We start from the raw sequence: 22,162 nt of genomic DNA on the forward strand, positions 1-22,162 counted from the left end.
GGGATATTTAAATATATCAGTACAGAATGTGGACAAAAATATATGTTAAAGTGCACTTTTGGTTATTTTTATGAACTGTTTATTCAACTGTCATTCATTTTTTCTTCTATACTGCAGAGCTGAGAAGTGATTTGAGTTAAACCACTCAAGTATGCAAACATTGTCTTAATTTGCTTTGAAGCTACTACTTTGAGAAATGCAGTTACTATATGTGCTTTCTGCCATGCTCTTGTTTTCAGGAACTGTATTTAACAGTTTGAACAATGTAAAATGTTGTTAATAGAAATTTTTTTGAGAATTAAATGTCTGTGCAAACCTTCTTATTGCTTTATTTCATTGTAGTGTGAAAAGGAGTTAAATTTCTAAAAAAAAAAAAAATGAAGCAATAGTTTGAATGCTGCTCCAGCCTCTTCAGAAAGTATGACAGCCTGAAGTGTTTTAGCAATGCTTTTCATGGGAAAACTTATTTCAGTTCTTCTCTTACAGTAAAGCCTGTATTGCTGTGGCAACTGACAGAAGACCAGAAAGCAAAGTTTTTCTAACTTGATACTTAATAGAATGCCTTTGAATAATGAGGAAATGCAGGACTCTGAAGCAAGCTCTTGGTTTGAAAGTGGACGTCAGCCAGTAAGGTATCTTTCTGGAAAGTAAAGTGTGTAAAGCAGACATCGTGATTTCTCCTCTGCCCATCAGCATGGCCTCAAGCTATGTCATTGTAGAGAGCTCCAGAGAACATTTTATGTCTAATTCTTTTGTCCTACCATATTGATCTCCAACCAGGGGTTGAAAGAGGTAGTGTAACTTTGCTGGGTTTTGTATGCAGCTTGCTATCAAACACACTCAGTTCAGATGTGTCACCACTACTGTGTCACCATACTGCTCGTAATAGTCTTGGCTTTGCAGTGATTAGTATCTGAAACACATAAAATGAATCCCACCTAAATGTCTTAGTCTGAGCTGGCTTATCTTTAAAGTCAGTAAAAACATATACAGGGGTTATTTCTAAACTAGAGCTAATAAATCACTGTGGAAGAGCCTGTTCTTTCTCTACTGATTTACAGTGGGAGTCCGGATAAGTAGTTCAAATGTCCACAAGCCAGGCAATATGAATCTCATCTTCCCTTTCTGGAAATAAACTGTTCCAGGAAAATTAAAGCCCTTTCATCAGGAGGTGGAGCTCTCAATCCTATAAAACTCGAGACTCCCAGTGTTCCTTTCCTCTTCCTACTCCATTCAAAATGATAAAGCAATTCCATTTGATCTTTGACAAAAAGCACATACATAAGGCTTAACATGTTATTTTTTTTATCTGGGAGTCATGCAGCCATTTCTCCATTGCCTGAAGGGGAGGGGTCCAATCACATCAGGGTGTGGTGCATGTTGAGGTCCCCTACTTCATAGTGTCTTGACGTAAATGGGATAATATTCTGTCCTGGCTCCATAAAGTAATGCGGCAGGCATTTGGCAGCATTCCTAAATTCTTGCTGTTTAAACATCAGGAAGTAGATCACTTGTGCATACCAGGGTTGAATTATTGAAACTGAAGGCTGTGAGAAATCCCTCCGTTCAAACTAAGCAGGCACTGCAAAAGAGAGTTTCTGCATTCCTGATTATAGGTGAGAGCCCAGGCGTGCTTCCCCCGCCCCAAAGAAAGCAATCAACCTGCCAAATACAATGTTTAATAACACTTCTTTTTTCCTGAAGTCATTCATGAGAGCTATTGAAGATGTGCCTCTCAGGATTTCTCTGTACATTGAGTGTTTTAAAAAGTCTGGGGTAAATTCACAATGCCTAATGGCATCACTTGGGTTTTATTTCATTTTTATGGGTCTGTATTTTTCTTCCAATCATCATATCATGTCTTGAGATAGCAGGTGCATATTCACAAGAGAAGGAACTTTCAGCACCAGAACAAATTTGCTAGTACCACTGTCCCCCACTATGAGCACACCTGAATGCAATTTAACTGCTCTATGGCATCCTACCTCCCCTCTACATGAGGCACACTACAGTACTGTTACTGTATAATTAGAAGCTTTGTGGTTACGTTGTGTTAGCAGCGACACTAAGTTCCTGGAGAAGTAGATTTAAACTTCTGGGAAAATTCTTCCAGCATCTCCATTAGCTTTTCCTCATCCTCTGGTGGACTGTAGGTTCTTGCTAGGGGTAAGTGTGTAGCAACTGGTTGCCTGTCTGGAAGGAAAAAAAAAGCAAAAACAAAAGCACTTTAACTTCTTCTAGCACAAAGGAGATTTTTATTCAAGGCTCTGTACTTCCCAAATGTACTTCATGGTCTTGAAGCCAGAAGCCTTATCTTCTAGGTTTCTATAAACAGTGTTAGTTAAGTACATCTTCCAAATCAGAAATTAAACTGATTTTATATGAATTATTGAGCTAGAGGGACTATCTTTTTGCACAATATGATTTAAAGGAGAGAGAGAGAGAAAGAGAGAGAGAGAGATATCTCTGCAGCTAGGCACAGGATAGATAAAGGAAAGCCTTTCTGTGGGGTTTAGGTCTGCTCTCTGTCACTAGTGTAACTGTTGTAGATAAAGACCAGTAACTTGAGAATATCAGTGCAGGCAGAAGTTGCTTTTTCAGCATGAGACACGGTTTTTCCTTGCTTCCAGAACAAGGCTTCTAGAGCTGTACAAATTCTTCAGCTGAGACTTCATTGTCTGGATTATTTTCACCCCTAAAATGCTTACTTTTTTAAATGGTTAAATTCTGAATTCTAAAGGGCTTCTGCTAATTGCTAAACAGCTAGGAGTAACTGTATCTGATATCAAGATGTCTAACCAAGCTTGCTCAGTTTGATGCTTTGGTTGGTTTCCTGAATCTCATCCTCCTTACACTACATAAATATAGTCTATTTCAGTGTTATATCACTGTCCACTTTAAGCTGTCTTCCAATAAGAGATTTTCTCTCCAAAAACATCATAGCTAGAGCCTTGGAACCATATGACAATGCTCTCAGACATCTATGAAGCAACCATCAGGGCACTGCTGCAGCACAGTTAGTCTGCTTAGCAAGTCCAACTCCCACAGTAGCCAGCTGAGACAAACAGAACTAGCTGTTCCAAAGCTGGGCAGCAGATTTCTCTGAAAACCTAGCAGTCTGCTTTCAGACTTCCCAGGGGAGCAGAGATATTTGGTCTCTTAAGAGCAAATGTTGTAACTGGCTGCACACACCTCTGCTTATGGAAAACTGAGGAGAGAGACATGCAAAGGATCATTTCCTTCTCCATCGCTGAATACGAACTGCTTCCTACCTCAGTGGGGTTTGGGGGAGGAGTGTTTCAAGTAGCCTATGTGCAAATGTTTGGGAACTGTATGTGCAAGCCAAGCTCAGCATCATGGAGAAGGTGCTTCTAATCTTTGGAAAACAAGTCTCTGTCAAACAGTTTTTATTCATTTTGGCAGATGCAGAGAATTCTGGTTGTACGAGTCATGTTCTCACTTCCCATTTCTCAGGAAAAAAAATGCTGGCTCTGGTTTGCACTCAAAGGGAATAGAATAAAAGGGAACGGAGGAAATGGAGGAAAGGTGCTACTGATTCAGGAAATGGCCGTCTAGGACCAGAAGAGCAGGGCTGGTGGTAAAGTGCTCCTGCACAGAAAGCCCTGTACTGAAAGCACCTAAAGAGCATGCATTCCAGGCTGTGGTTTCCAAAGGGTAGTCAGAGAGAGAAAGAACCGTCTGACTTTATTCTTCTGTGATAAACACAGGACACAAGACTGCTCTTGCAGCCTTAAGCGCAGTCATGCCAAGACCAAAGCTCTCTAGAGTCCTTATCTACAGCTAAAGAGCCAAGGCTTGTTCCCTGTTTACTAAAGCTGGGGGCAGACAAAGGCCAAAGGCAGGAATATTAGTGAAATTATGATCTAGAGTAAGAACAGCTGAATGGAAGCATCAGGACCAGAAGAAAAGCAAGGTGACAGCAATATGAAAAAAGGTAAAGTCTGATCCTACAATGAATGACCAACTGGGATATGTAGTTTGTGCATTTATCACATAATAGCATTAAAAAGGCCTGGTTCAGTTATCTGTCGACCAACCATCCATGACTGTTTCGGAGGGGAGAGAAAGGACAAAGTTAACCCAGCCCTGGAAAAGTCCAAACTTCCAGCACACCCCAACTAGAAATTCCAGTGAATCAGACTGAGTGCCACATCGACAAGAAGGACTAGGCTCCTATGAGCAATTATTCTGAGCCTGGCCTTTCTCTCACTGGACTGATCTGCATCACCATTTAGACATTCATGCTTACAGCCACCCCTAATTAGATGCCTGTCATCTGCCTGGAAGAGGAAAAGGCTCTATCCTATTCTTCCACCTACATTCTCTGTGCTAACAATGCCAAAAAGTGCCACTGAGCTCAAGTCTCTGCACAGCTTTAGAGAAAGAGGGAATTGGCAGTTGTACACTAGCATGGAGAAGCAGGAGGAGGAGCCTGTCAAAGCAAAGCCAACCTCCAGTGCTCTGTGAGAAGGATGATAACTTCCCAACATCATAAAAGATGTTGTTCGACTGCTGTGATTCACCTTCCTTCTGGCACAGTCCTGCATGGAACCATCTTCATAAAAACACGAAGTACTCGTTTAAAAAAATGCTTTGAAGTCTCTATTACCTGATTTAGAAGATGAAAGCAGGAATGTAACAGCCAGCTTAACACAATCTTTCTCTGGTTGCATAATGCTTACTTGAACCTTTAGTCATGGAACAATTTTGAGAAACATTTTATCCTTTGAACAGTTGCCTGGTCAGGCCTTCATCCCCTTCCAGGTCAGAGAGGGTTCCTCCAGTTCCAGGCAGCTTTAGCAGTCTGCACTGAGACACAATATAAAACACTACTGACTTAACCTTGGAAGAACAAGCCGCTTGGTAACTTTGTTGCTTCAGGTGAGACTGCCAACCATACAACAGTGTCTGCTCCCTGTGCCTCTGTGCGCAGGGCATTCTTCATCTTCTGATAGAAATCTGGCATTGATGATCTCACAGCTAGAAAGAAGAAGAAAAATGGAATGTTAATGTGCAATTTAAGGCATTTTTGGTTAAAATATTTTTTAAAAAGGCTAAAAATTGCCATTGTGATTGTGTGAAGAACAGAAAGCATCTATTGTGATGGAACAGAAGTAAACTACCAGATGATCAACTAGCTATTTATTTGGGTCAAATTATAGGGAGAAAACTACCAGAATGTGAAAATAGGAATCAGTGAGAGAATTTCTATCCAATTTTATTATAAATTGCAAAGAAGTAAAACATGGAGTAAACAGAAATACAAAGAACAATGACAAAATCTTTAACACTTATTTTCTCACCAGTTTTAGGAAAACAACTGCAGCATAACATTTCACAAGTATGTAGTGAACATCACCTAAACCAACAATATAACTAATGCTTAAATACTGGCTTGTGTTTATTTTGTCAAAGAGGTGGTGATGACTGAAGGTCCCTCTCTGCAGTTGTTATTTTTGGGGGGTTGGAAAGTCCTTGAATTTTAAGGTGGGATAACTTTAAAGCTCATTAAGTTTCAAATACATGAAGGATACAGTGCAAAAATAAATATATTTTAATTAAAAAGAAATATTTGGGTATTTAATTGGAAATGGTAGTTTTCAAGAATAAAATCAATGGGGAAAATGCTACAGTTATCAGAAGCACATTTGGGAAGCTGCATTCCTAGAAAAGACATGGGAAATTGGATTGCTAGTCTACGCTCCAAGCTTGGGGCTTAGGCAATGCTACCACATTGCAAAATGCAGCATGCATACTGGATAACTGGTGCTGACCAGCCCGCTGCGACACAGGCAAAGGACAGCTGCAGCTCAGGCAAAGAGCTGTCTAGCTAAACACACTGCTTCTCAACAGCAGTAAACGCTTAGAGGAAGAGCAGAGCAGCAAGGCTTGCACAATGGTGCATGCCCTGTTTTCCTATATGCCCTCTCAGACTCCCACCATCTGCATGTCGACACTCACAGAGGCAGAAGCTGTATCTTTGTGTTTAACAGTCCCATTATAAGTCTAACTTAAAGGTTAGTGGAAGGCATCATGGCTTTTCTGTGCATTTGCATGGGCCTGGAACCATTCATATCCCTTTATGACTCTCTGGCTCCTCCCAGATACCAGACACTGTACAGAACAGGGGTTTGTACCAAGGGGGTACAAAACTCCCTTGATCACTGATTCTGATTTGGAGGCAAGAAATTGCTGCACCTGCTAAAGAAATTTATCAGAGTCTCAATTCTCTTTGCTTATATACTAATCCTGAAAAGAAAAAACATAGAGTCTCAAGCAGATGGTACCTGGTGTGTCTGCCCAGCCGGGGTGCATGACAGAGAAATGGATTTTTCTGTGAGCTTTTGCCCACTGTTCTGTCACGACAACTTGCTGTCTCTAGGATAGAACAAAAACAGCCAGACTAGCATTGAGTCCATTACCCTGTCTGCTCAGTTTGTTATTCTGTCTCACTATAATCAGTATCGAGAGTTTCCCGGGGAGATAAATTACACCAAACCAGACTGTAATTACAGGGGCATTTTGGTACAGCAGAAATATACCTTTGCTCATCCTAGCTGGGTTTACTGGATAATGTTATCAGAGCCCACTCCGGTCATTGCAGTCCATATCCTGCCTGCAAGCTTCTCTTTAAAGTAGTTACACTGCTTGTACTGATCAAGTCTGCTTGCTGCAGCCTGCAGGTAAGAACTGAGCAGGCAGAGAGGACTTAGCAACTAAATATGCTTTTCTCCCCTTGAGCCTTAAATCAAATTAAAGTCTAGCCATCTTCTCAGTGCAAACTGGCATGTACTCATGGGTGCATGCCACAATACTCCTGAAACCGCTCTCTGCTCTGCACTTTAATATGCAGTGGTTGCTCTGACCAAAGCAGGAAATTTGTACTGATGAAGATTATTGCCTGTGGGTCTCTACATGGGTCGAATGCAATGGGAGAGCAATAGTGGACAAAAGGGTTTTCGCAAAGCAAATGGTATGATCCAACTGCAAACAACTGCTGCACTTTCCTTTCAAAACCATGGAACGTACCTTGTTTTGTGCGTACACCATAGTTCCATCAAATGTCCCATTTTCTGACTGCAAATCAGATATGCTTAATTTTTGAACCAGCATGCCCCCAGAAGAGACAGTTATCTGTAATCAATTGAATAAAAAACAAATGAAAAAAAAACAAAACAAGAAACTCCCCACAATCTCACTCATGCATTTAATGTTGCCTTCAAGCCTTATATTGAAGTCCCTGGCAGCAGGATTTTCCTCCATATCCTATATATACCTGTGGTCAACTATGAAGCACCTGGAGATGACGTGAATGAAATTAAAAAATATATATTTTTAAAGTGATTTTCACTCAAAATGCTGTCAACCACATCAGGGAACTCTGTGCTACCTCCTTGTGAAGAGTAATTGTGAGAAAGGCAATAGCAGTATAGCACTATTTGTAGTTTCTACATTTAGTACTTACAGAAGCTCATTAGAAAACAAGGAATACTGTATAAAACCTAGGAAATTTATTTTAAAAAAAATTAAACGGGACTTGCTGTCCTGTTTTACACAAATACCTAGAAGGTTCCTCTAAGCCTATGCTTCTGTTATAGGTATTTTGCACTGTGCTGCAGGAGATAACTTGCCCTGAGGAAACAAAAAGCAGTTTCCCAGGAACTATTCTACTTTGCTTTCCAACGAAGGGTTGAGAGGAGCAGGAAAGAACTTTGCCTTTGAGAAGCAGCCTGTTGTTAACAAATTCCAAGAGGATTCTTGAGATGCTTATGGCATTATAACTAATCCTGGTTTGCTAATACAACCAAAGAGATACTGTCTCAAATCACAGGGAAAGAATGGTAGAACACCACTTTTCAGCACTTCACAAACTCACCACTCTGGGATCAGCTTCTTTTTCCAGCAGGGGTAGCAGGGCAGTTGTCAGAATGTAAGTTCCTACAACAAAGATAGACAAACATGAATGTTAATTTTTCCTTCTGAAAAAGCTTTTTCCTCTTCTTGCCCTTTATAACAAATCAAAATACAGGAAGTCTGTTTATTTTGGAAATTTCATCGGAATATAATCATTACATTGCTGCTTTACCTGTGTCCATTCAACATGTAGGTCCACATTGCTGCATACTTCTCAAAAGACACACCGATTATTTCATAGGCTTTTATGTATATTGTACCTATAGTATAAACTGCTCATTATGTTCTAGCTATGATTCAAAAGGCAGCTTGGGTCAGGTATATATTTACATAGCGGTAAGGTGATACCAAGAAAAATAGGGAAGATATTTCCCCTGCATGTGTATATAGACATATTTATGCAAGGTTATAAACAAGAGGCACAAACTGTTGCTACATACTTGTGTTTCTCAGGCCTTATATATGGCCACTATATCCAGGTTTGGCTGTGGTTTAACTGGAGAAAGCGAGGATGCACTGAAGACTTATCCATGACTCTGCAAGTGTGAAATCACTTGGGGTACCCCAACATTTCTGATTTGTGTTGCACATAAAAACTTCCTCTTTCATACCCAACATGATTATTATAAAAGATAAGCAACCCCCAGAGGGAAAACACTAGGATTAGGTGCCCAGAGCTACAACTAAGATTACTCAAGGAAACTTAGCTGTATTCTTTCCCACTTTAATCATGCTTATTTAGCACAGATTTGAACACACAGCAAAACTATATGTCATTACAGCTGTTACCATGACCAGCAAAGTTTGTTTATTCAAAACATTCTTCAACTGATAGTGTGTTAGATTCAGACACACCTAGTGATTTTTCAACTAGCTCAAGTGCAAGACAGTGATTTGGGGTTTCTTTTTATCTGTTAACACAAATTTTTAAATTTTGTTTTCCTTTTTTAAAAAAAGCTCTCAGCTGTTTAATTCAAAATTAACCTCTCTAGACCCATTTAGTCTAGTGTTTCTGCATCAAGTAAGAGTATAATACTTAGAATCACAGAATCATAGAATCAGTAAGGTTGGAAGGGACCTCTGGAGATCATCTAGTCCAACCTCCCTGCTCAGCAGGGTCACCTACAGCATGTTAGACAAGGTTGCATCCAGGTGGGCCTTGAAGATCTCCAGAGAAGGAGACTCCACAACCTCTCTGGGCAACCTGTGCCAGTGCTCCGTCACTCTCACAGGGAAGAAATTCCCCCTCACAGTCAGGCGGAACTTCCTGTGCTTCAATTTCTGCCCATTGCCTCCTGTCCTGTCACTTGGCACCACTGAGAAGAGTCTGCCCCCATCCTTTTGACACCTTCTCTTAAGGTATTTATACACACTGATAAGATCCCCTCTCAGTCTTCTCTTCCCCAGGCTGAAGAGGCCCAGCTCTCGCAGCCGTTCCTCATAGGGCAGGTGCTCCAGCCCTCTGATCATCTTCGTAGCCCTACGCTGGACTCTCTCCGGGAGCAACATGTCTCTCTTGTGCTGGGGAGCCCAGAACTGGACACAGGACTCGAGATGAGGCCTCCCCAGGGCTGAGGAGAGGAGCAGGATCACCTCCCTCCACCTGCTGGCAACACTCTTCCTAATGCACCCCAGGAGACCAATTGGCCTTTCTGGCCACAAGGGCACATTGCTGGCTCATGGTCAACTTGTCATCCACCAGCACTCCCAGGTCCTTCTCTGCAGAGCTGCTCTCCAGCAGGTCAGTGTGCATTGCTGTACAGGCATTACAAAGAGGTGGTCACGCCTGCAGGTTTCCCAGGAAGGGTGTACAGGGGTCCCCCATAGCCATGTCCCAAACGCACATCCCCAGCTGCATGCACCTGTTGAAGGCCCCCCAGCCCAACTTGTGTTTTGTTGTCTACCCTGTCTGTATGACACCCTTCCTCCCCCTTCCCACCTAGTTTAAAGCCCTCTTTACTAGGCTGGCCAACCTGTTTGCAAAGGCAAATGTGCCCTGCTTGGTGAGCTGAATCCCATCTCTCCCCACAAGTTGTTGATCTTCAAACCATGTTCCACGGTCACAGAATCCAAAACCCTGTTGCCAACACCAGCGGCGTAGCCAGCTGTTGATTTGGAAAATCTTCCTGTTCCTACTCCCATGCCTCCCCCTAATCAGCAGGACCAATTAGAAGACCACCTGGGCACCCAGACCCTTGACCATCATGCCCAATGCCTTGAAGTCTTCTTTGATTGTCTCTAGTTTGTTCTCTGTATCGTTAGCACCCACATGAACAAGAAGTAGATGGTAGCAATCTGACGAGCGGACAAGCCTTGGTAGCCTTTCAGACACATCTTGTATCCTCATCCCCGGCAGGCAGCAAACCTCTCTAGAGGAGGGGTCAGGTCGGCAGATAGGCACCTCTGTCCCCCACAGCATGGAATCACCCACTGCCACCACTCGTCACCTCTTCCAAGTGGTCACGCAAGGCACAGGGTCAGACAGCCCAGTTGCTTCCCTTGAGGCCAGGTCCGGGTTCTCCTCATCCTGGAGTGCACTAAACCTGTTCTTCAACCGTAACTCCAGGTCTACAGGAGGATTAGGGGCCTTTCTTCTTTTTGTTCAAGAAGCAACTAGCTTCCAGCTTTCTTCAACAGTGCTGTGCTGAACTATTTCACTCTTCACAGAGTCCTCCAGCAACTCCTCTGCTACAGGAGATTGGGACTCCGGGAGCAGTATGGTCTCTGAGAACGCCCTGTCTATCTCTTGCTCACAAATATTTTCTCGCATGTTTAGCAGTCTACTGACTTCATCCTGCAACTCTTTGACCTGATGACACAAATCACACAAATCGTCAACAGCAACACACCTCTTGCAGGAGGGCGGACCATCAGTCCAGGTCTTCTGGAGAGGCTCCAAGCACTCCCTGCAACCTGAGACATGTAGGGCAGCATCTGCTGCAAGAGGCTCTGTCTGGGTTGAAGCTTCTGACACAGCTGATGCAGCAATTCCCACAGCTACTGGCAAATATGCTTTATGGTGAGTTACAACCATGTTAGCAAGAGTGGGCACTACTAGCACTAGAAAAAGAAAGATGTCCTCTTGCACCTAACTGTGCAAACTGCTGCCTCTGGGAGCTGCGCTCCAGGCCTGGCTTTTAAATAGACCTCTCCCTACTACCAACTCACAGGGTACTTGATCCACCCTAAACAAGGGCTACCTGTGTCAAAACCTCTACTCCCTCTATTCATGGGCAAGAGAGACTGCTCCTTAGCAGTAGCTACACCCAGCTAAAGTGGGGGGTAAGTGCTGGGGCTTCTTCCAGGAGAGCTTAAGGCTTCCTGCAGTTGCCCTTGCCCAGCTCCCCTAACCTGTTGGCAGAGTCACTCTCTAGTCTCCTCGTTCCACAAGGGTCAGCAGGCCACAATGTCCAACACAGGCCCCCAGAGGTTCAAGGCAGAGCTGAGACAGTGCTGCGCAAACTTCTGTGTCTGTTCACTGCCTCTGTTAGCTGTGCTCACCCTCTTTTCCCTTCACAAGTGGCTCCAGTTCAACAATTCTATGTCAGTGCTAAACATATTTTTTTCCACGAGCTACTAAGGCCATGTTTTTCACTAGACATGACGACTTCAGCATGTGTCTTTATAACCTTCCTTTCGCAGAGGCGATGAGATCACCCAGCTAAAATGCAGCATGTTTATAAATATGCTACCAAAGTTAAACGTGTTACATGCTTAGTGAACAAACTGTTCAGTTCCCTCGTCAGCCACAACAGTCTTCATTTTCCCAATATAATCACAGGGACATCCATATGCACACAATATATTTAAAACCCAGGCAAATCAAACAAAATGAATGTGCAGCAGATGAGTAAATGCAGGCTGCCTTCAGCAGAAAATGCACACCAAGGCAGTTGCCAGTGAATAATGAGAGAGCATAAGTCTCCCCTGGTAGCGGCTCGGAGACTGAAGGATGACATCATTAGGACAAGAACTACTGCTGATTGCCAGGGGAGATTGCCACAAGATAAAAAAAAATACTTTCAGTACAAGCTGAGAGGCTGGATTAAATTTTGATTTGCTATAAATTCTTCAAACGCAAACTAACCTCACGTTTTGGTTAAGTAAGCTGCATTTCCTAAAAGCAGAGCTGCAATGCACCAGCTACGACAACTCTTGATTTGACTCCCCCCAGACTAATTTATGCTTTAAGGGCTTCATTTCTGTTTGTTAATTCTAAAGAGATGCAAAGATGAATGCATTAACATTGCCTCATTAACAACTGAGTTTTGTTTTCTTTTCCAGCTGGATGAGAGAAGTGCTCAATGCCAAATGAACTGCTTATAGCAACTGCAGCCTGTCAGAAGTTTGTACGTGTAGTTAAAACCACAAATTGCAAAGGCAGTGTCTCTTTTCTTCCTCTCTTTTAATAAGAATTCAGTAAATCCCCCATAGTCAGATCATTCTACTTTTTTGCCCCACAAAACGATTTGCTCATTTGCTTTGGGAATGTATGTCAAGAGACTGGTTTTGATCCTTCCTTCCCAGGGAAGGCACTAGTATCTCAAAACACACATCCATCTGAAGCATGAGGCTTCATGACCAGAGTGTTTTGTTTCTCCTACTAAATATTTCACCAACTGTTGTTCCAATCTTAAGTGTCTAAACACAGACTCCTTAATTTTTTTAACAAATATATTCTATACTACACATTCTTACTTGCATGGCTGCTCTGTGAGGCAAAACAATCTCAGCAACTAACTCAGTACAGTGAGATTAATTAGGTATACCTTTATACATGAAATATCTTTATATCTGAAGTACATCATCACCAGTTTAAACTTCCACATTTTCATCCATATAAAAGCTGGTATGCTGTTTGATAGCTACATTCAAAGTGATCAAACTAAAAACAATGCTAAGTATAGCTAGTCTAGAAGCCTCTTGCAGTCTCATACTTCCTGGCATGCATTTTTCCAAGCATGGATGTATTACAGCAGGCTGTAACACAGAAATGAATTTTCTTTAAGTAAATAATAAGCAATAAATGAAAGTTTTACAGCCACAGTCCTCACACAAAATATGAACTGCACAAGCAGTATTAAAAATAAAAAAGAAAATTTTCTTATTTCTAGTAATTATTTCTCTGCAAGGAAAACTAACATTTTGATTTGGTAGACGAGGCTACATTTCCTATCCATTCAAAAAATCAAAACAACATCTAAGCTATTTACACTTTTTCTAACAACTGATTATTGATATCACTGTATTGGGCACCTAACTTTTCCAAAGAAAAAGCTCATCATTCTATTCTGTTGTTTCCTTAACACAGAAATCATTTTTGCCTATTGAATGAGGGACCTCCTCCCACAGTGCTGAGTTAATATGGTAAGGCATATCAAATGTGATTAATTCTTAATAGTCACTATGTTCAGACTGTAGGGAATTTTTTTTTCTCCTTATTTTTTAAAAGACAAGAGAGAGCACAAAGGGGCATGGAAGGGTAGGTTATGATCAACAGTGATGTGTCTTGCACTGAAAGAGCATCAAGTATCTTGGAGATCCTGCCCCTCTTCTGACAGCATCTTCGTGATTCTGGCAGAAACAGAGGGAGATTTATTCTGGAAAGACAAGAACTACTAACACTGCTGGAGGTATTCTGGAGAAAGCATGTCCTGATCTTGAGCAGATCCTTCACAAATACAGGTGCTCAGCCTCCAGGCCACTGTGTTTTCCAGGGCCCCATCTGTGTTTCCCCACCGCCTGTAAAAACAACAGAGGAGGAATCAAGAGTCCTCTGGGAAAAACAGTAGCAAGGAGCAGGATGTTTCTCAACATGGCTCACCTAGACTACAGCCCTTTTCCCGCACAGGTCTGAACAGTGCCTGTATAAGAGGACAGGCTACCCAAAATACTCACGTGGCAGAAACTCAAGCAGTAGCTTCCCACTTTCCCACAGACATCTCAGATCCAGCAGATAGGAAGCTAGGAGTAAACTTACTAGGTGCTCTTGGATGTATGATTGTGCTACCTGCAGCTATGAAATCTGATCCTGTCACAGAAGCCAGACTGTTATATATGACCTTTTCCTGCCATTGGAAGGTATATTGCCTGCCTGGCCTGAAAGTTTGGCTCCACTGGTGTAAAGGGGAAGAAAAAAAACCCTTTTGCAGGGAGATGCACAACAGTTCTCTCTGAGCAGGAGTATTTGCTGGGCCGCAGAGGAGTCCAGCAAGATTAATTCAGGAGCTTGCTCAGAAGCAAGCAGCAGAATAGGGGGAGTAGATGTGCAGTCTGTCACCCCCACATACAGGATTTCATCTTGCCCTCGCTGAACTCTGCAGAGGTGAAGAGCCAGCTAGAGAAGCCTACAGGGCATGCTACAGCCCTGTTCCCCATAGTAAAGCTTGACACAGTACATGCTAGCCACATCTTCTTGAGCCAAAGAAGGTCCTGGGATTGATGTACAATTCCTTTTAAAGATAAACATCCTCTCAATATTTGCTTTTCTTGGAAAAATTCATAAAACTTTTGTGTCTCTAAGCTAAGCTCACATAGTAGGAAATTTTGCATAATACAGTGTAGTTAAGGTCTTTTCTATAAGGACAGAGCAACCCCAGCATTACATGGCATTCAACTAACTGTCATATGGTAGACTAGATGGCATGGGTTCTCAGTCTGCATATTACATATCATAATTCTCATAAAAGTAACTAACATCACTTAGAATACATTTTGTTCATACATATTCTCTCACAAGTGCTGATCACATCAGTTTGTTTAGGTTTCGGGTTTACTTGTTTAAAAAAAAAAAAAAAAAAAAAAGGAATCAGCATGCATTCCCTTCCCTTGTGTCCTGTTGTACAATCGCTCCACTTGCTCTGAGGTCTTCTCAATTTAGTTGAGTAATCTGATATTGTGCTCTAATTAACTTTTCCCATTTTTTTCACTCCATACAGTGAACTACTCTGTCAACCTGTATGACCAGTAACTCAGCGTTTCACAATCACAGAGAAAAACTTCCATGATGCAAGTATAGAAAATGAAGAGCTGTATGAAAGACAAACATTGAATTCCTACACTAAGCTGCTTAAAAATACTACAAAAATCTGCCTGGCTGCTTCATAAACTCTTAAAGTCAAATTAGACTATCTTTCACATGATGTGAAGTGGAAGCTGAGGGAACTCTATGGAAACACTATTGCTAGCTCTTGTCGGAATGTAGTTCTGCACATTCTTCTAACAATTAATTCACCATTGATCTCGCCACCTTGGTGACAGCACAACCAAAGCAAAAGCTATCCCCATGCAGTGGCCAGAAGCCCAGAGTGCATTACACATTGCTCCTTCCCACACAAAGCTACATGTCTTCCTATACTAGACCACAAAACTAAGCAAATTATGGAACACCTCAAACAAAAAAGACAAACAAACATGTGAAGGAAGACTTCAAGAAAGCCTTTAAATCAGTATCACAATTCAGCATTAGCATGCTAAAATCTGATAGAACCCATAAGATTCATATACTTTGAATTTGAAAATCTAACAGGAAATAATGTGTAATAACAGTACATGAACACATACTCCTATCTGCTTTATGGAATATGTATAAAGTGACCCCCACACCTGTCCTTTAACATTGGTTTATAAAGAAAATTACAGTTTCAGAAGAAGTAATACTGTAAAGCAACTACCTGTTTATGACATCAAATTAATTGATGATAAAATTATTGCAGACCAAAGTGTTTTGGAGAATTCTAGAATAGTTTTTGCTTCATGTTTTATCTGGCAATTACTGGTAAACTATTGGTGAGATTTTTAATCTGCTAACATTCAGATAATGGCAGGCAGCCAGCACCACACTCAGTGGAGTTTTCCATCTGCCTGAGCTTTGCAGCATTATCAGGAACAGCATTATTTCAACTGTGAAAAGAGTGAGAACAAAAGAAAGAAGTTTGATTGTACAGATTTCAGTGGCTCATTCATCTGGTAAAAATCAGTTAAATACATTGGCTTGCTTTTCCTATGTCCAAATTATCCCCCCCACACACACACACACAGAGCAAGCTGACATTCTTCCTTGACCCGGTTATCTTTTCAAGCCTTGCAACTTATGGAGTTCCAAGTAAGGAGACATCTCTGAGCCAGTAGTCTGAACACAATATGAGGAATGAAGAGTTTAGTGTGCTGTCTGTGAGGGCCAATTCCACTATACTAGCAATAAAAGAGTATGTGGGAAGAGGGAATGAACATGAAAGACAAAACAAAGGTTTGCATTTCCCTTGAATTACAAAGCACAACTCAGCTTATTAAGGGTTTCTCTCTGTCCTGGGAACCTGGACTTCAATATAGATAGTGGATTTGCAACTACATTCAGCCTTATACTTTCATGAAGCACGTCATCCATAAGTCTAAAAAATTGGCATCATAATCTCCTTTCTGCAGATAAAGTGGTCTTGCCAAAGATCAAGCACTGTCCTTATGGAAGACTGCCAGCTGGAATCCAAATTCCCAGTAGGTCAGAGTACAATCCAGGAGGCAACCCTGTCTTCCATGAAACACCACTTAGGTTGCATGTAGGTTTGCATGTAGGGAAGTGACTGAAAACCTCCATATGGGTTAGGCGATTTTCCACAGATGGGTTGCACTGCTACTGTACTGTGGTAGAGGAACAGCTTATTTCCTCCAGCCCTACCCTTTCTTGCTCACAGAGTAAATGCATACAGCCGATATTATTAAAACAAGGGAGTAGAGGAGGTTTCATTAGAGTGAAGAAAAGATGCAAACTGAGAGCATCATTTATCTATCTGCAAACATGTCTGAGCACTATCTCGGCTAGTGAATAGCATAAACTGTAACACACATGCCATTTTTCCATGTCAAGTGAAATGATGTGTTGAGTAAAAGCAGAGTGAGGCAGGCTATAAACTGGAGAAAGGATTGTTTAAGCTAAATTTCTAGTGCTTCAACAAGAACATGCTTCTGTTGCTTCTGTTTGCCTACCAACACCGATAGTTTTTTTCCAGAGTGATTGACTACTGTCAGATGAATAGTCTTTGTTTGGGGTTTTACATAAAAAAGGAAGGAAGTGCTGACTCAGATGTCTGCAAGTCTCATGAGAAGAAAATATTGCTTGTCACTGCCCAGCTCCGGGATGCAACCCTGATACAAGGCCAGTCCACAGGAGGAGGCATAAGGGCGGCAAAATTCAGAAAAAAAGGACAAAATATAGCTTAAAACTGCCCATCAGCATTTGCAGCTCCCCAAGAAACCAGCCTGCACCGCCCCAAGGCAGTGACTCAGTTTCGTCCCGAAGGTGGGATTCAGGCAGCAGTGTGCAGTTTCAGACTTGTGTCTGGCTAGCACAATCCATTGCAGTGCAAGTGCTCGATGGCTGAGCAGCAATTCTTGGGGACCTAGCGGGGAAAAGAGGCAAGATGTTCGCGCCAGCAGACCCACAATAAGCCACATGGCATTTGTGCCGAGTCCCATCTGAAGCCTGCTGTGCACCAGCACAGGCCCGTGGTGCTGGGTGAGCACAGATACTGTCAGTGCTGACTGCTCAAGGCACATCACAATCCAAACTACAATACTAAACAAACCACACCAAGTTTGAATTCTCAGCTCGCATTTTGCATTTTCATGCCCTTCACCACCTACATACTCTGACAACACCAGAGAGGATTCTGCATCTCCTATTTGAATGAGCTCCTTTAATTAGTCAGTCAATGGAAATATTCATGTAGCTCACACCTAGTTACATAAACCTCAGACTACAGCTTCTGCTGGCTTTGCAATAGGGATCTGTGAGTGATTTGCAAAATGCAACAAATACATATGGAAAGAAATAAGAGGACTGTTAGTTTCTTCAGTGTTAAAAGGGCTCTGCAGTAAAATGGAAATTTTGGCAAGGTTCTGGGAAACCACCAGTAATCATTAATACTTCTATTTATTATACTTCAAACCTACATCTCAAACATCAATATCTCATGTAAAAGAGTGTTCACTTTCTATTCTAACCAGCATTATTTTCATGCATACTCATCCAGTCTCTCAGAGAACTTAGGCATTCATTTTTGCCTGATGCAATGTAAGAAAAGATCATGATATAAAGTATGTTTCACCAGTCAGGTGATCAATAAGAACTGAACTTTAGCATCCATTATGCAAAATATCTGAAAATAGACTAATAAGTCAGTCAAGAGGAAAATGTCCCTTGCCTGGATTTAAAAGCTTCACAGCATTTTAGACATCTAAATGAGCGATCCTACAGCTTATGTAAACATTAATCAGATATCAAATACAAAATTCAAAGACTCTAGTCTGTATTTAAATCATTTTATAGTTCAGTGTCTCACAATCTTAGATAGATGCATCCTAGACAATCCTCCACTAGACCGGAGCTAAGATCCGGGTAGAAACAGTCGCAGAAAGATGGAAAAAATACCCATGAAAAAAAAATAATACAATTGATCCTTACTTCTATAGAAATCAAGCAGTTGTCTTATGGTTCCTAGGCTGCTGCTAAGAACAACTTTTCAGAACATGGTTCTGGAGCCCATGTCATCCTTCAAGTTTTCCCTTTTCTGGGGGAAAAGGGAGAGGGAAATCCAGTCTGTTCATTCAGACAACATACTGGTTTACAGACATCGTATATACCAGCCACATCTGCAAAGGCTTTTCTGGGAACCTATAACCACAGATAATTACTGATACAGAAATAGCTTCTCCAAAGCAAAGCATGCCCAAGGGTACACAGTGTTTAGGGAAACGACTTAACACAGTTCCTACTCTGACACGCGTTTTTCCATACAGCTTTCTCCCACTATGACTCTAAGGGGAATGACTTACTCCTCTACCTCTGGCTTTAAAGAGAAAACTGGCACTGTGGAAAACATTGGTCCTCCACGCGTTTGTGACTTACAAGCAAGGAAGCTAGTCTCTCTTGCACTCTGAACAGTCTCTCTCAGCTCAACCAGTCCCACTCTGTTCTCAAGGCTTCACAATTTAATCCTCTTTGTTTGCCAGACAGGATCAGCCTCAGCAAACAACCCAGTCCTTGTCTGAACTGTGCAGGAGATGGACAACAGTGCATGACTTACCTCTTTTACTTCATCTGCTCAAATGTGTAATTACCTCTTTTACTTTCTTTTACATTCATGCAGAAAGTGATTCACAAATGAATAAAGGAGATCTGTATGTAACATTCACAAAAAGAATATAGGCATTTTCCTAGTTTGCTGCAACTAACTTCCTGTAGCATATACGTGCAGCTGTATATCTCTAGTGTGGCTGATTTACAGCTGGAAAAGCAGAACTTGCTGCTTCTCCTACTTGTGAGATAAAATCTAATTCAAGTGATGTCCTAGTACTGCTCCTTGGCAGTTAATTTCCTAATGTTTAAAATTGAACAACAACAAGCTTTCATGGTCAGACTATTTTATTTGTCTCATACTGCTTCTCTCTGGAAGAACTGCAGCTTTGCTCAATGACAAATTTTTGTTTGAAAGACTACAACAGCGTTAAACTAATTTAAGGTGAAGAAATTCTTAAAGGTAGAAATTCTTGTATTTCTATGGCCAGGGGAAATTCGATGATATAATAAAACTAGCTTTAAATTTTGACCACAAGAAACAGGAGAATGTTAGCTGAAGATTAATTTTAAGAAAATGAATCTATGTCTTTATATTTGGATTTTTAATTGTCAGTTTAATGTAGTCAAACTTGCACAAAAATAAGCTATGCCATATCAGCTAAGCATGAGCCATTTTTACTCAAAATGTTAGTTTTCAAAAGTAAATGGGAGCTGAGGAAGACAATCAGGATCAATCAAGAATAAAAGCCAGCAAGGGTTTCCAGGCTCCAAATGCCTGGCTCTATAAATGCCTCACCTACACAGCACGAGCTTCCCCCTTTCTAGCCCCAGATACTGATGAACAGGAGGACAACACAAAAACAGAGCACCACAGCTTCTGCTTAATGTGTCGCTTTCTCCCTGCTGGCTAGATGTTTGCTCCCATCTTTTCCATGTTTTTTTATGGGGGTCCTTCCACTTTGCTCTCTATCTTTCCTGCTCATCCAAATCTCCCTTTTCCCCTTTCTTTGTTGCCCATTAATCCTTTTTATACCTCCACCACTGAGTTCACTGGAGTTCCCAATATATGTGGAGTGTCTAAGACTTGTTCAACACTGCTCAGTCATTTAATCAGTCACTTGATTAAATGTTGTGTCCCTCAGACTGTCTAGAGCACTGTACAGGCCACAGCCTTTCTAGGAAGCACTTCTATCATATCAGATGGGGCTGCTCAGACATACTGAAACATATGAGTGACTCTTTTAAAAACATCTCTGTATGCTCTAAGCACTATCCAAGCCATAAGAGCACAACAATTATGCAAAGAGTAGCAGTAGCAGAACAGCTTAGAATGAAATTTCCTATCGTATTTTCAGAATCAGTTTTATTAAATCTTATTTGCATTTGTCTACTGCCGTTATGATAAAGGCACTCATATGAGAATAACGGAAAAAATTGAGAAATTAAGAAATGTCACTTCAAACATGCAAAATAATATTTCTTCTTTTCCTTTTCCACTCCTTCCCTGACACAGCAATAGTATGATCCCTCTTGGAACAGGAATACACACTTCTGTAACCAAAAATAAATACTATATTTCAGAACTGAGCCCCCAACACTCACCTAAGGTATTTGTTGCAAAGTTCTTTTCGAGTCCATCTTCTGTTAATTCCCGTTGGTTAACCATACATCCTGCATTGTTGATCTGTAAGACAACTCCTATAAACAAAAACAATCTACACAAAGATCTAGAAACAAAACCACACATCTAAGCAGACCAACCATGCTAGTTTGTTGTTTTCTGGCACCGCAATATGAAACTACAAATTGTTTCAATATATCTGGCCAGTCAAGTTGCACTAATCTTTTGCTGACTGTGAAGTTTCTACACAAGCCTTCAAAGAAATGGACCACCACAGATGCTTTACACTAAGAGACAATGGCCTTCTCAGTGCCTTCCTTCATGTTTTTAAACTCTTTCCTCACAGAAAGCAATAACCAAACTGAGCTCAGATATTGTAAGCAGTGTAGTTCATTAGTCTTATATAAGAACCCACTGACCCCACATTACGCCTGCTATGCAGTGATGTATTCTCTGTTAGATTTCTGTACCGGGAAAAATTCACTATGGGAGGCTGTACAGCACAAGGTGGAGTGCCCTGCAGGGCCCCCATCCTTCAGAAAATTAAAAGAATTAGTTCCAAAGTTGGCAACAGTGTAGCCAGGCCAGCAAATTGCTGAATTCAAGTTAATTACGCTTGAGAAGAGCAGAGCTAACCAGCAGAGGTGGTTCATAATGACTTTGTGCCCTGGCTGTAGAGACTGCAGCTTTTATCTCTGCCTGCAACACCATAGACACCCAACCTCACTCAGGCATTGCTAAAACAGTGACGCATTGCACAGCTGCATCGCACATTTACCTTACATACCATAAGGTAAAATCTAGTGAATAGTCAAGAGCTCGCAAATTGTGTGCAGGCAGCGCATTCTCAGACCCACTTTCTTCTCTGCCTTATCTTCCAGGTATATCCCTAAGAGGGACTAGGCCTAAGCAGTTCCTCTTTGTGCAGAGGAATCAAATTCATCCCTGCCATATTATTGTTTAACAGAATACTCATAGCCTAAACATGCACCCTAATTGCCATTAAGTGTTAGTGATGAAAGCCAAAGAGAAAGCATGGTAAAAACCTCAAAAGATGCAAGCAGTAAAATTACTGCATTTCTCATTTTTTAGTATCGTATTCATGTACATGCATTGAGAATGAACAAGAATAAATGGACTATGGAGACATCTGCAGCAACATTTTGTGAAAGAAGTACAGAAAGCTGGCCAAATTGTGAAGTCTAGACTAATTGTTGGACAAGTTCAGAGGCTACATACTCCAAAGACAGACACACAATTTAAATATGCAAACTTACCAAAACATCTAATTTATGTTCATTTTTGAAATTTTCAGCAAACTTCCAGATATCCTTGGGATTAGACATATCCAAAATATGCAAGAAGATATTCTAAACAAAGAAAAGTGGTTATAATCAACATGGACAGTGAACAGTCTGTGAGTCAGTTTGAGGCCTGCCTAGGTGAAAGCTATTTAAGCCATATGAAAACATATTCTCTTCAGAACATAACTAAAGCCCTTTTAGTTCATATGCAGAAGTGGAAACCTCATT

The 22,162-nt window shown here is 41.3% G+C and overlaps 1 protein-coding gene across 4 annotated transcripts in view; it reads right to left on the reverse strand.

The window, feature by feature from the left end:
• Positions 1-1,663: 1,663 nt before the first annotated feature.
• DHRS12 (dehydrogenase/reductase 12) overlaps positions 1,664-22,162 on the reverse strand; it is a 30,445-nt gene continuing 9,946 nt past the window's right edge. For 3 of the 4 annotated variants that reach the window (XM_062567051.1, XM_062567052.1, XM_062567054.1), the window contains exons 4-10: positions 21,908-22,000; positions 20,612-20,693; positions 7,898-7,959; positions 7,051-7,155; positions 6,309-6,399; positions 4,864-5,001; positions 1,664-2,193 (exon numbers count right to left, since the gene is read on the reverse strand). In XM_062567051.1, the coding sequence (XP_062423035.1) occupies positions 2,066-2,193; positions 4,864-5,001; positions 6,309-6,399; positions 7,051-7,155; positions 7,898-7,959; positions 20,612-20,693; positions 21,908-22,000 (699 nt within the window). In that variant the 3' untranslated portion in view covers positions 1,664-2,065. The remainder of the gene's footprint in view (positions 2,194-4,863; positions 5,002-6,308; positions 6,400-7,050; positions 7,156-7,897; positions 7,960-20,611; positions 20,694-21,907; positions 22,001-22,162) is intronic. The other variant, XM_062567053.1, reaches the window with a different exon arrangement.

This window comes from Rhea pennata, chromosome 1 (genome assembly GCF_028389875.1).
Source record: "Rhea pennata isolate bPtePen1 chromosome 1, bPtePen1.pri, whole genome shotgun sequence".
Lineage (NCBI taxonomy): Eukaryota > Metazoa > Chordata > Aves > Rheiformes > Rheidae > Rhea > Rhea pennata.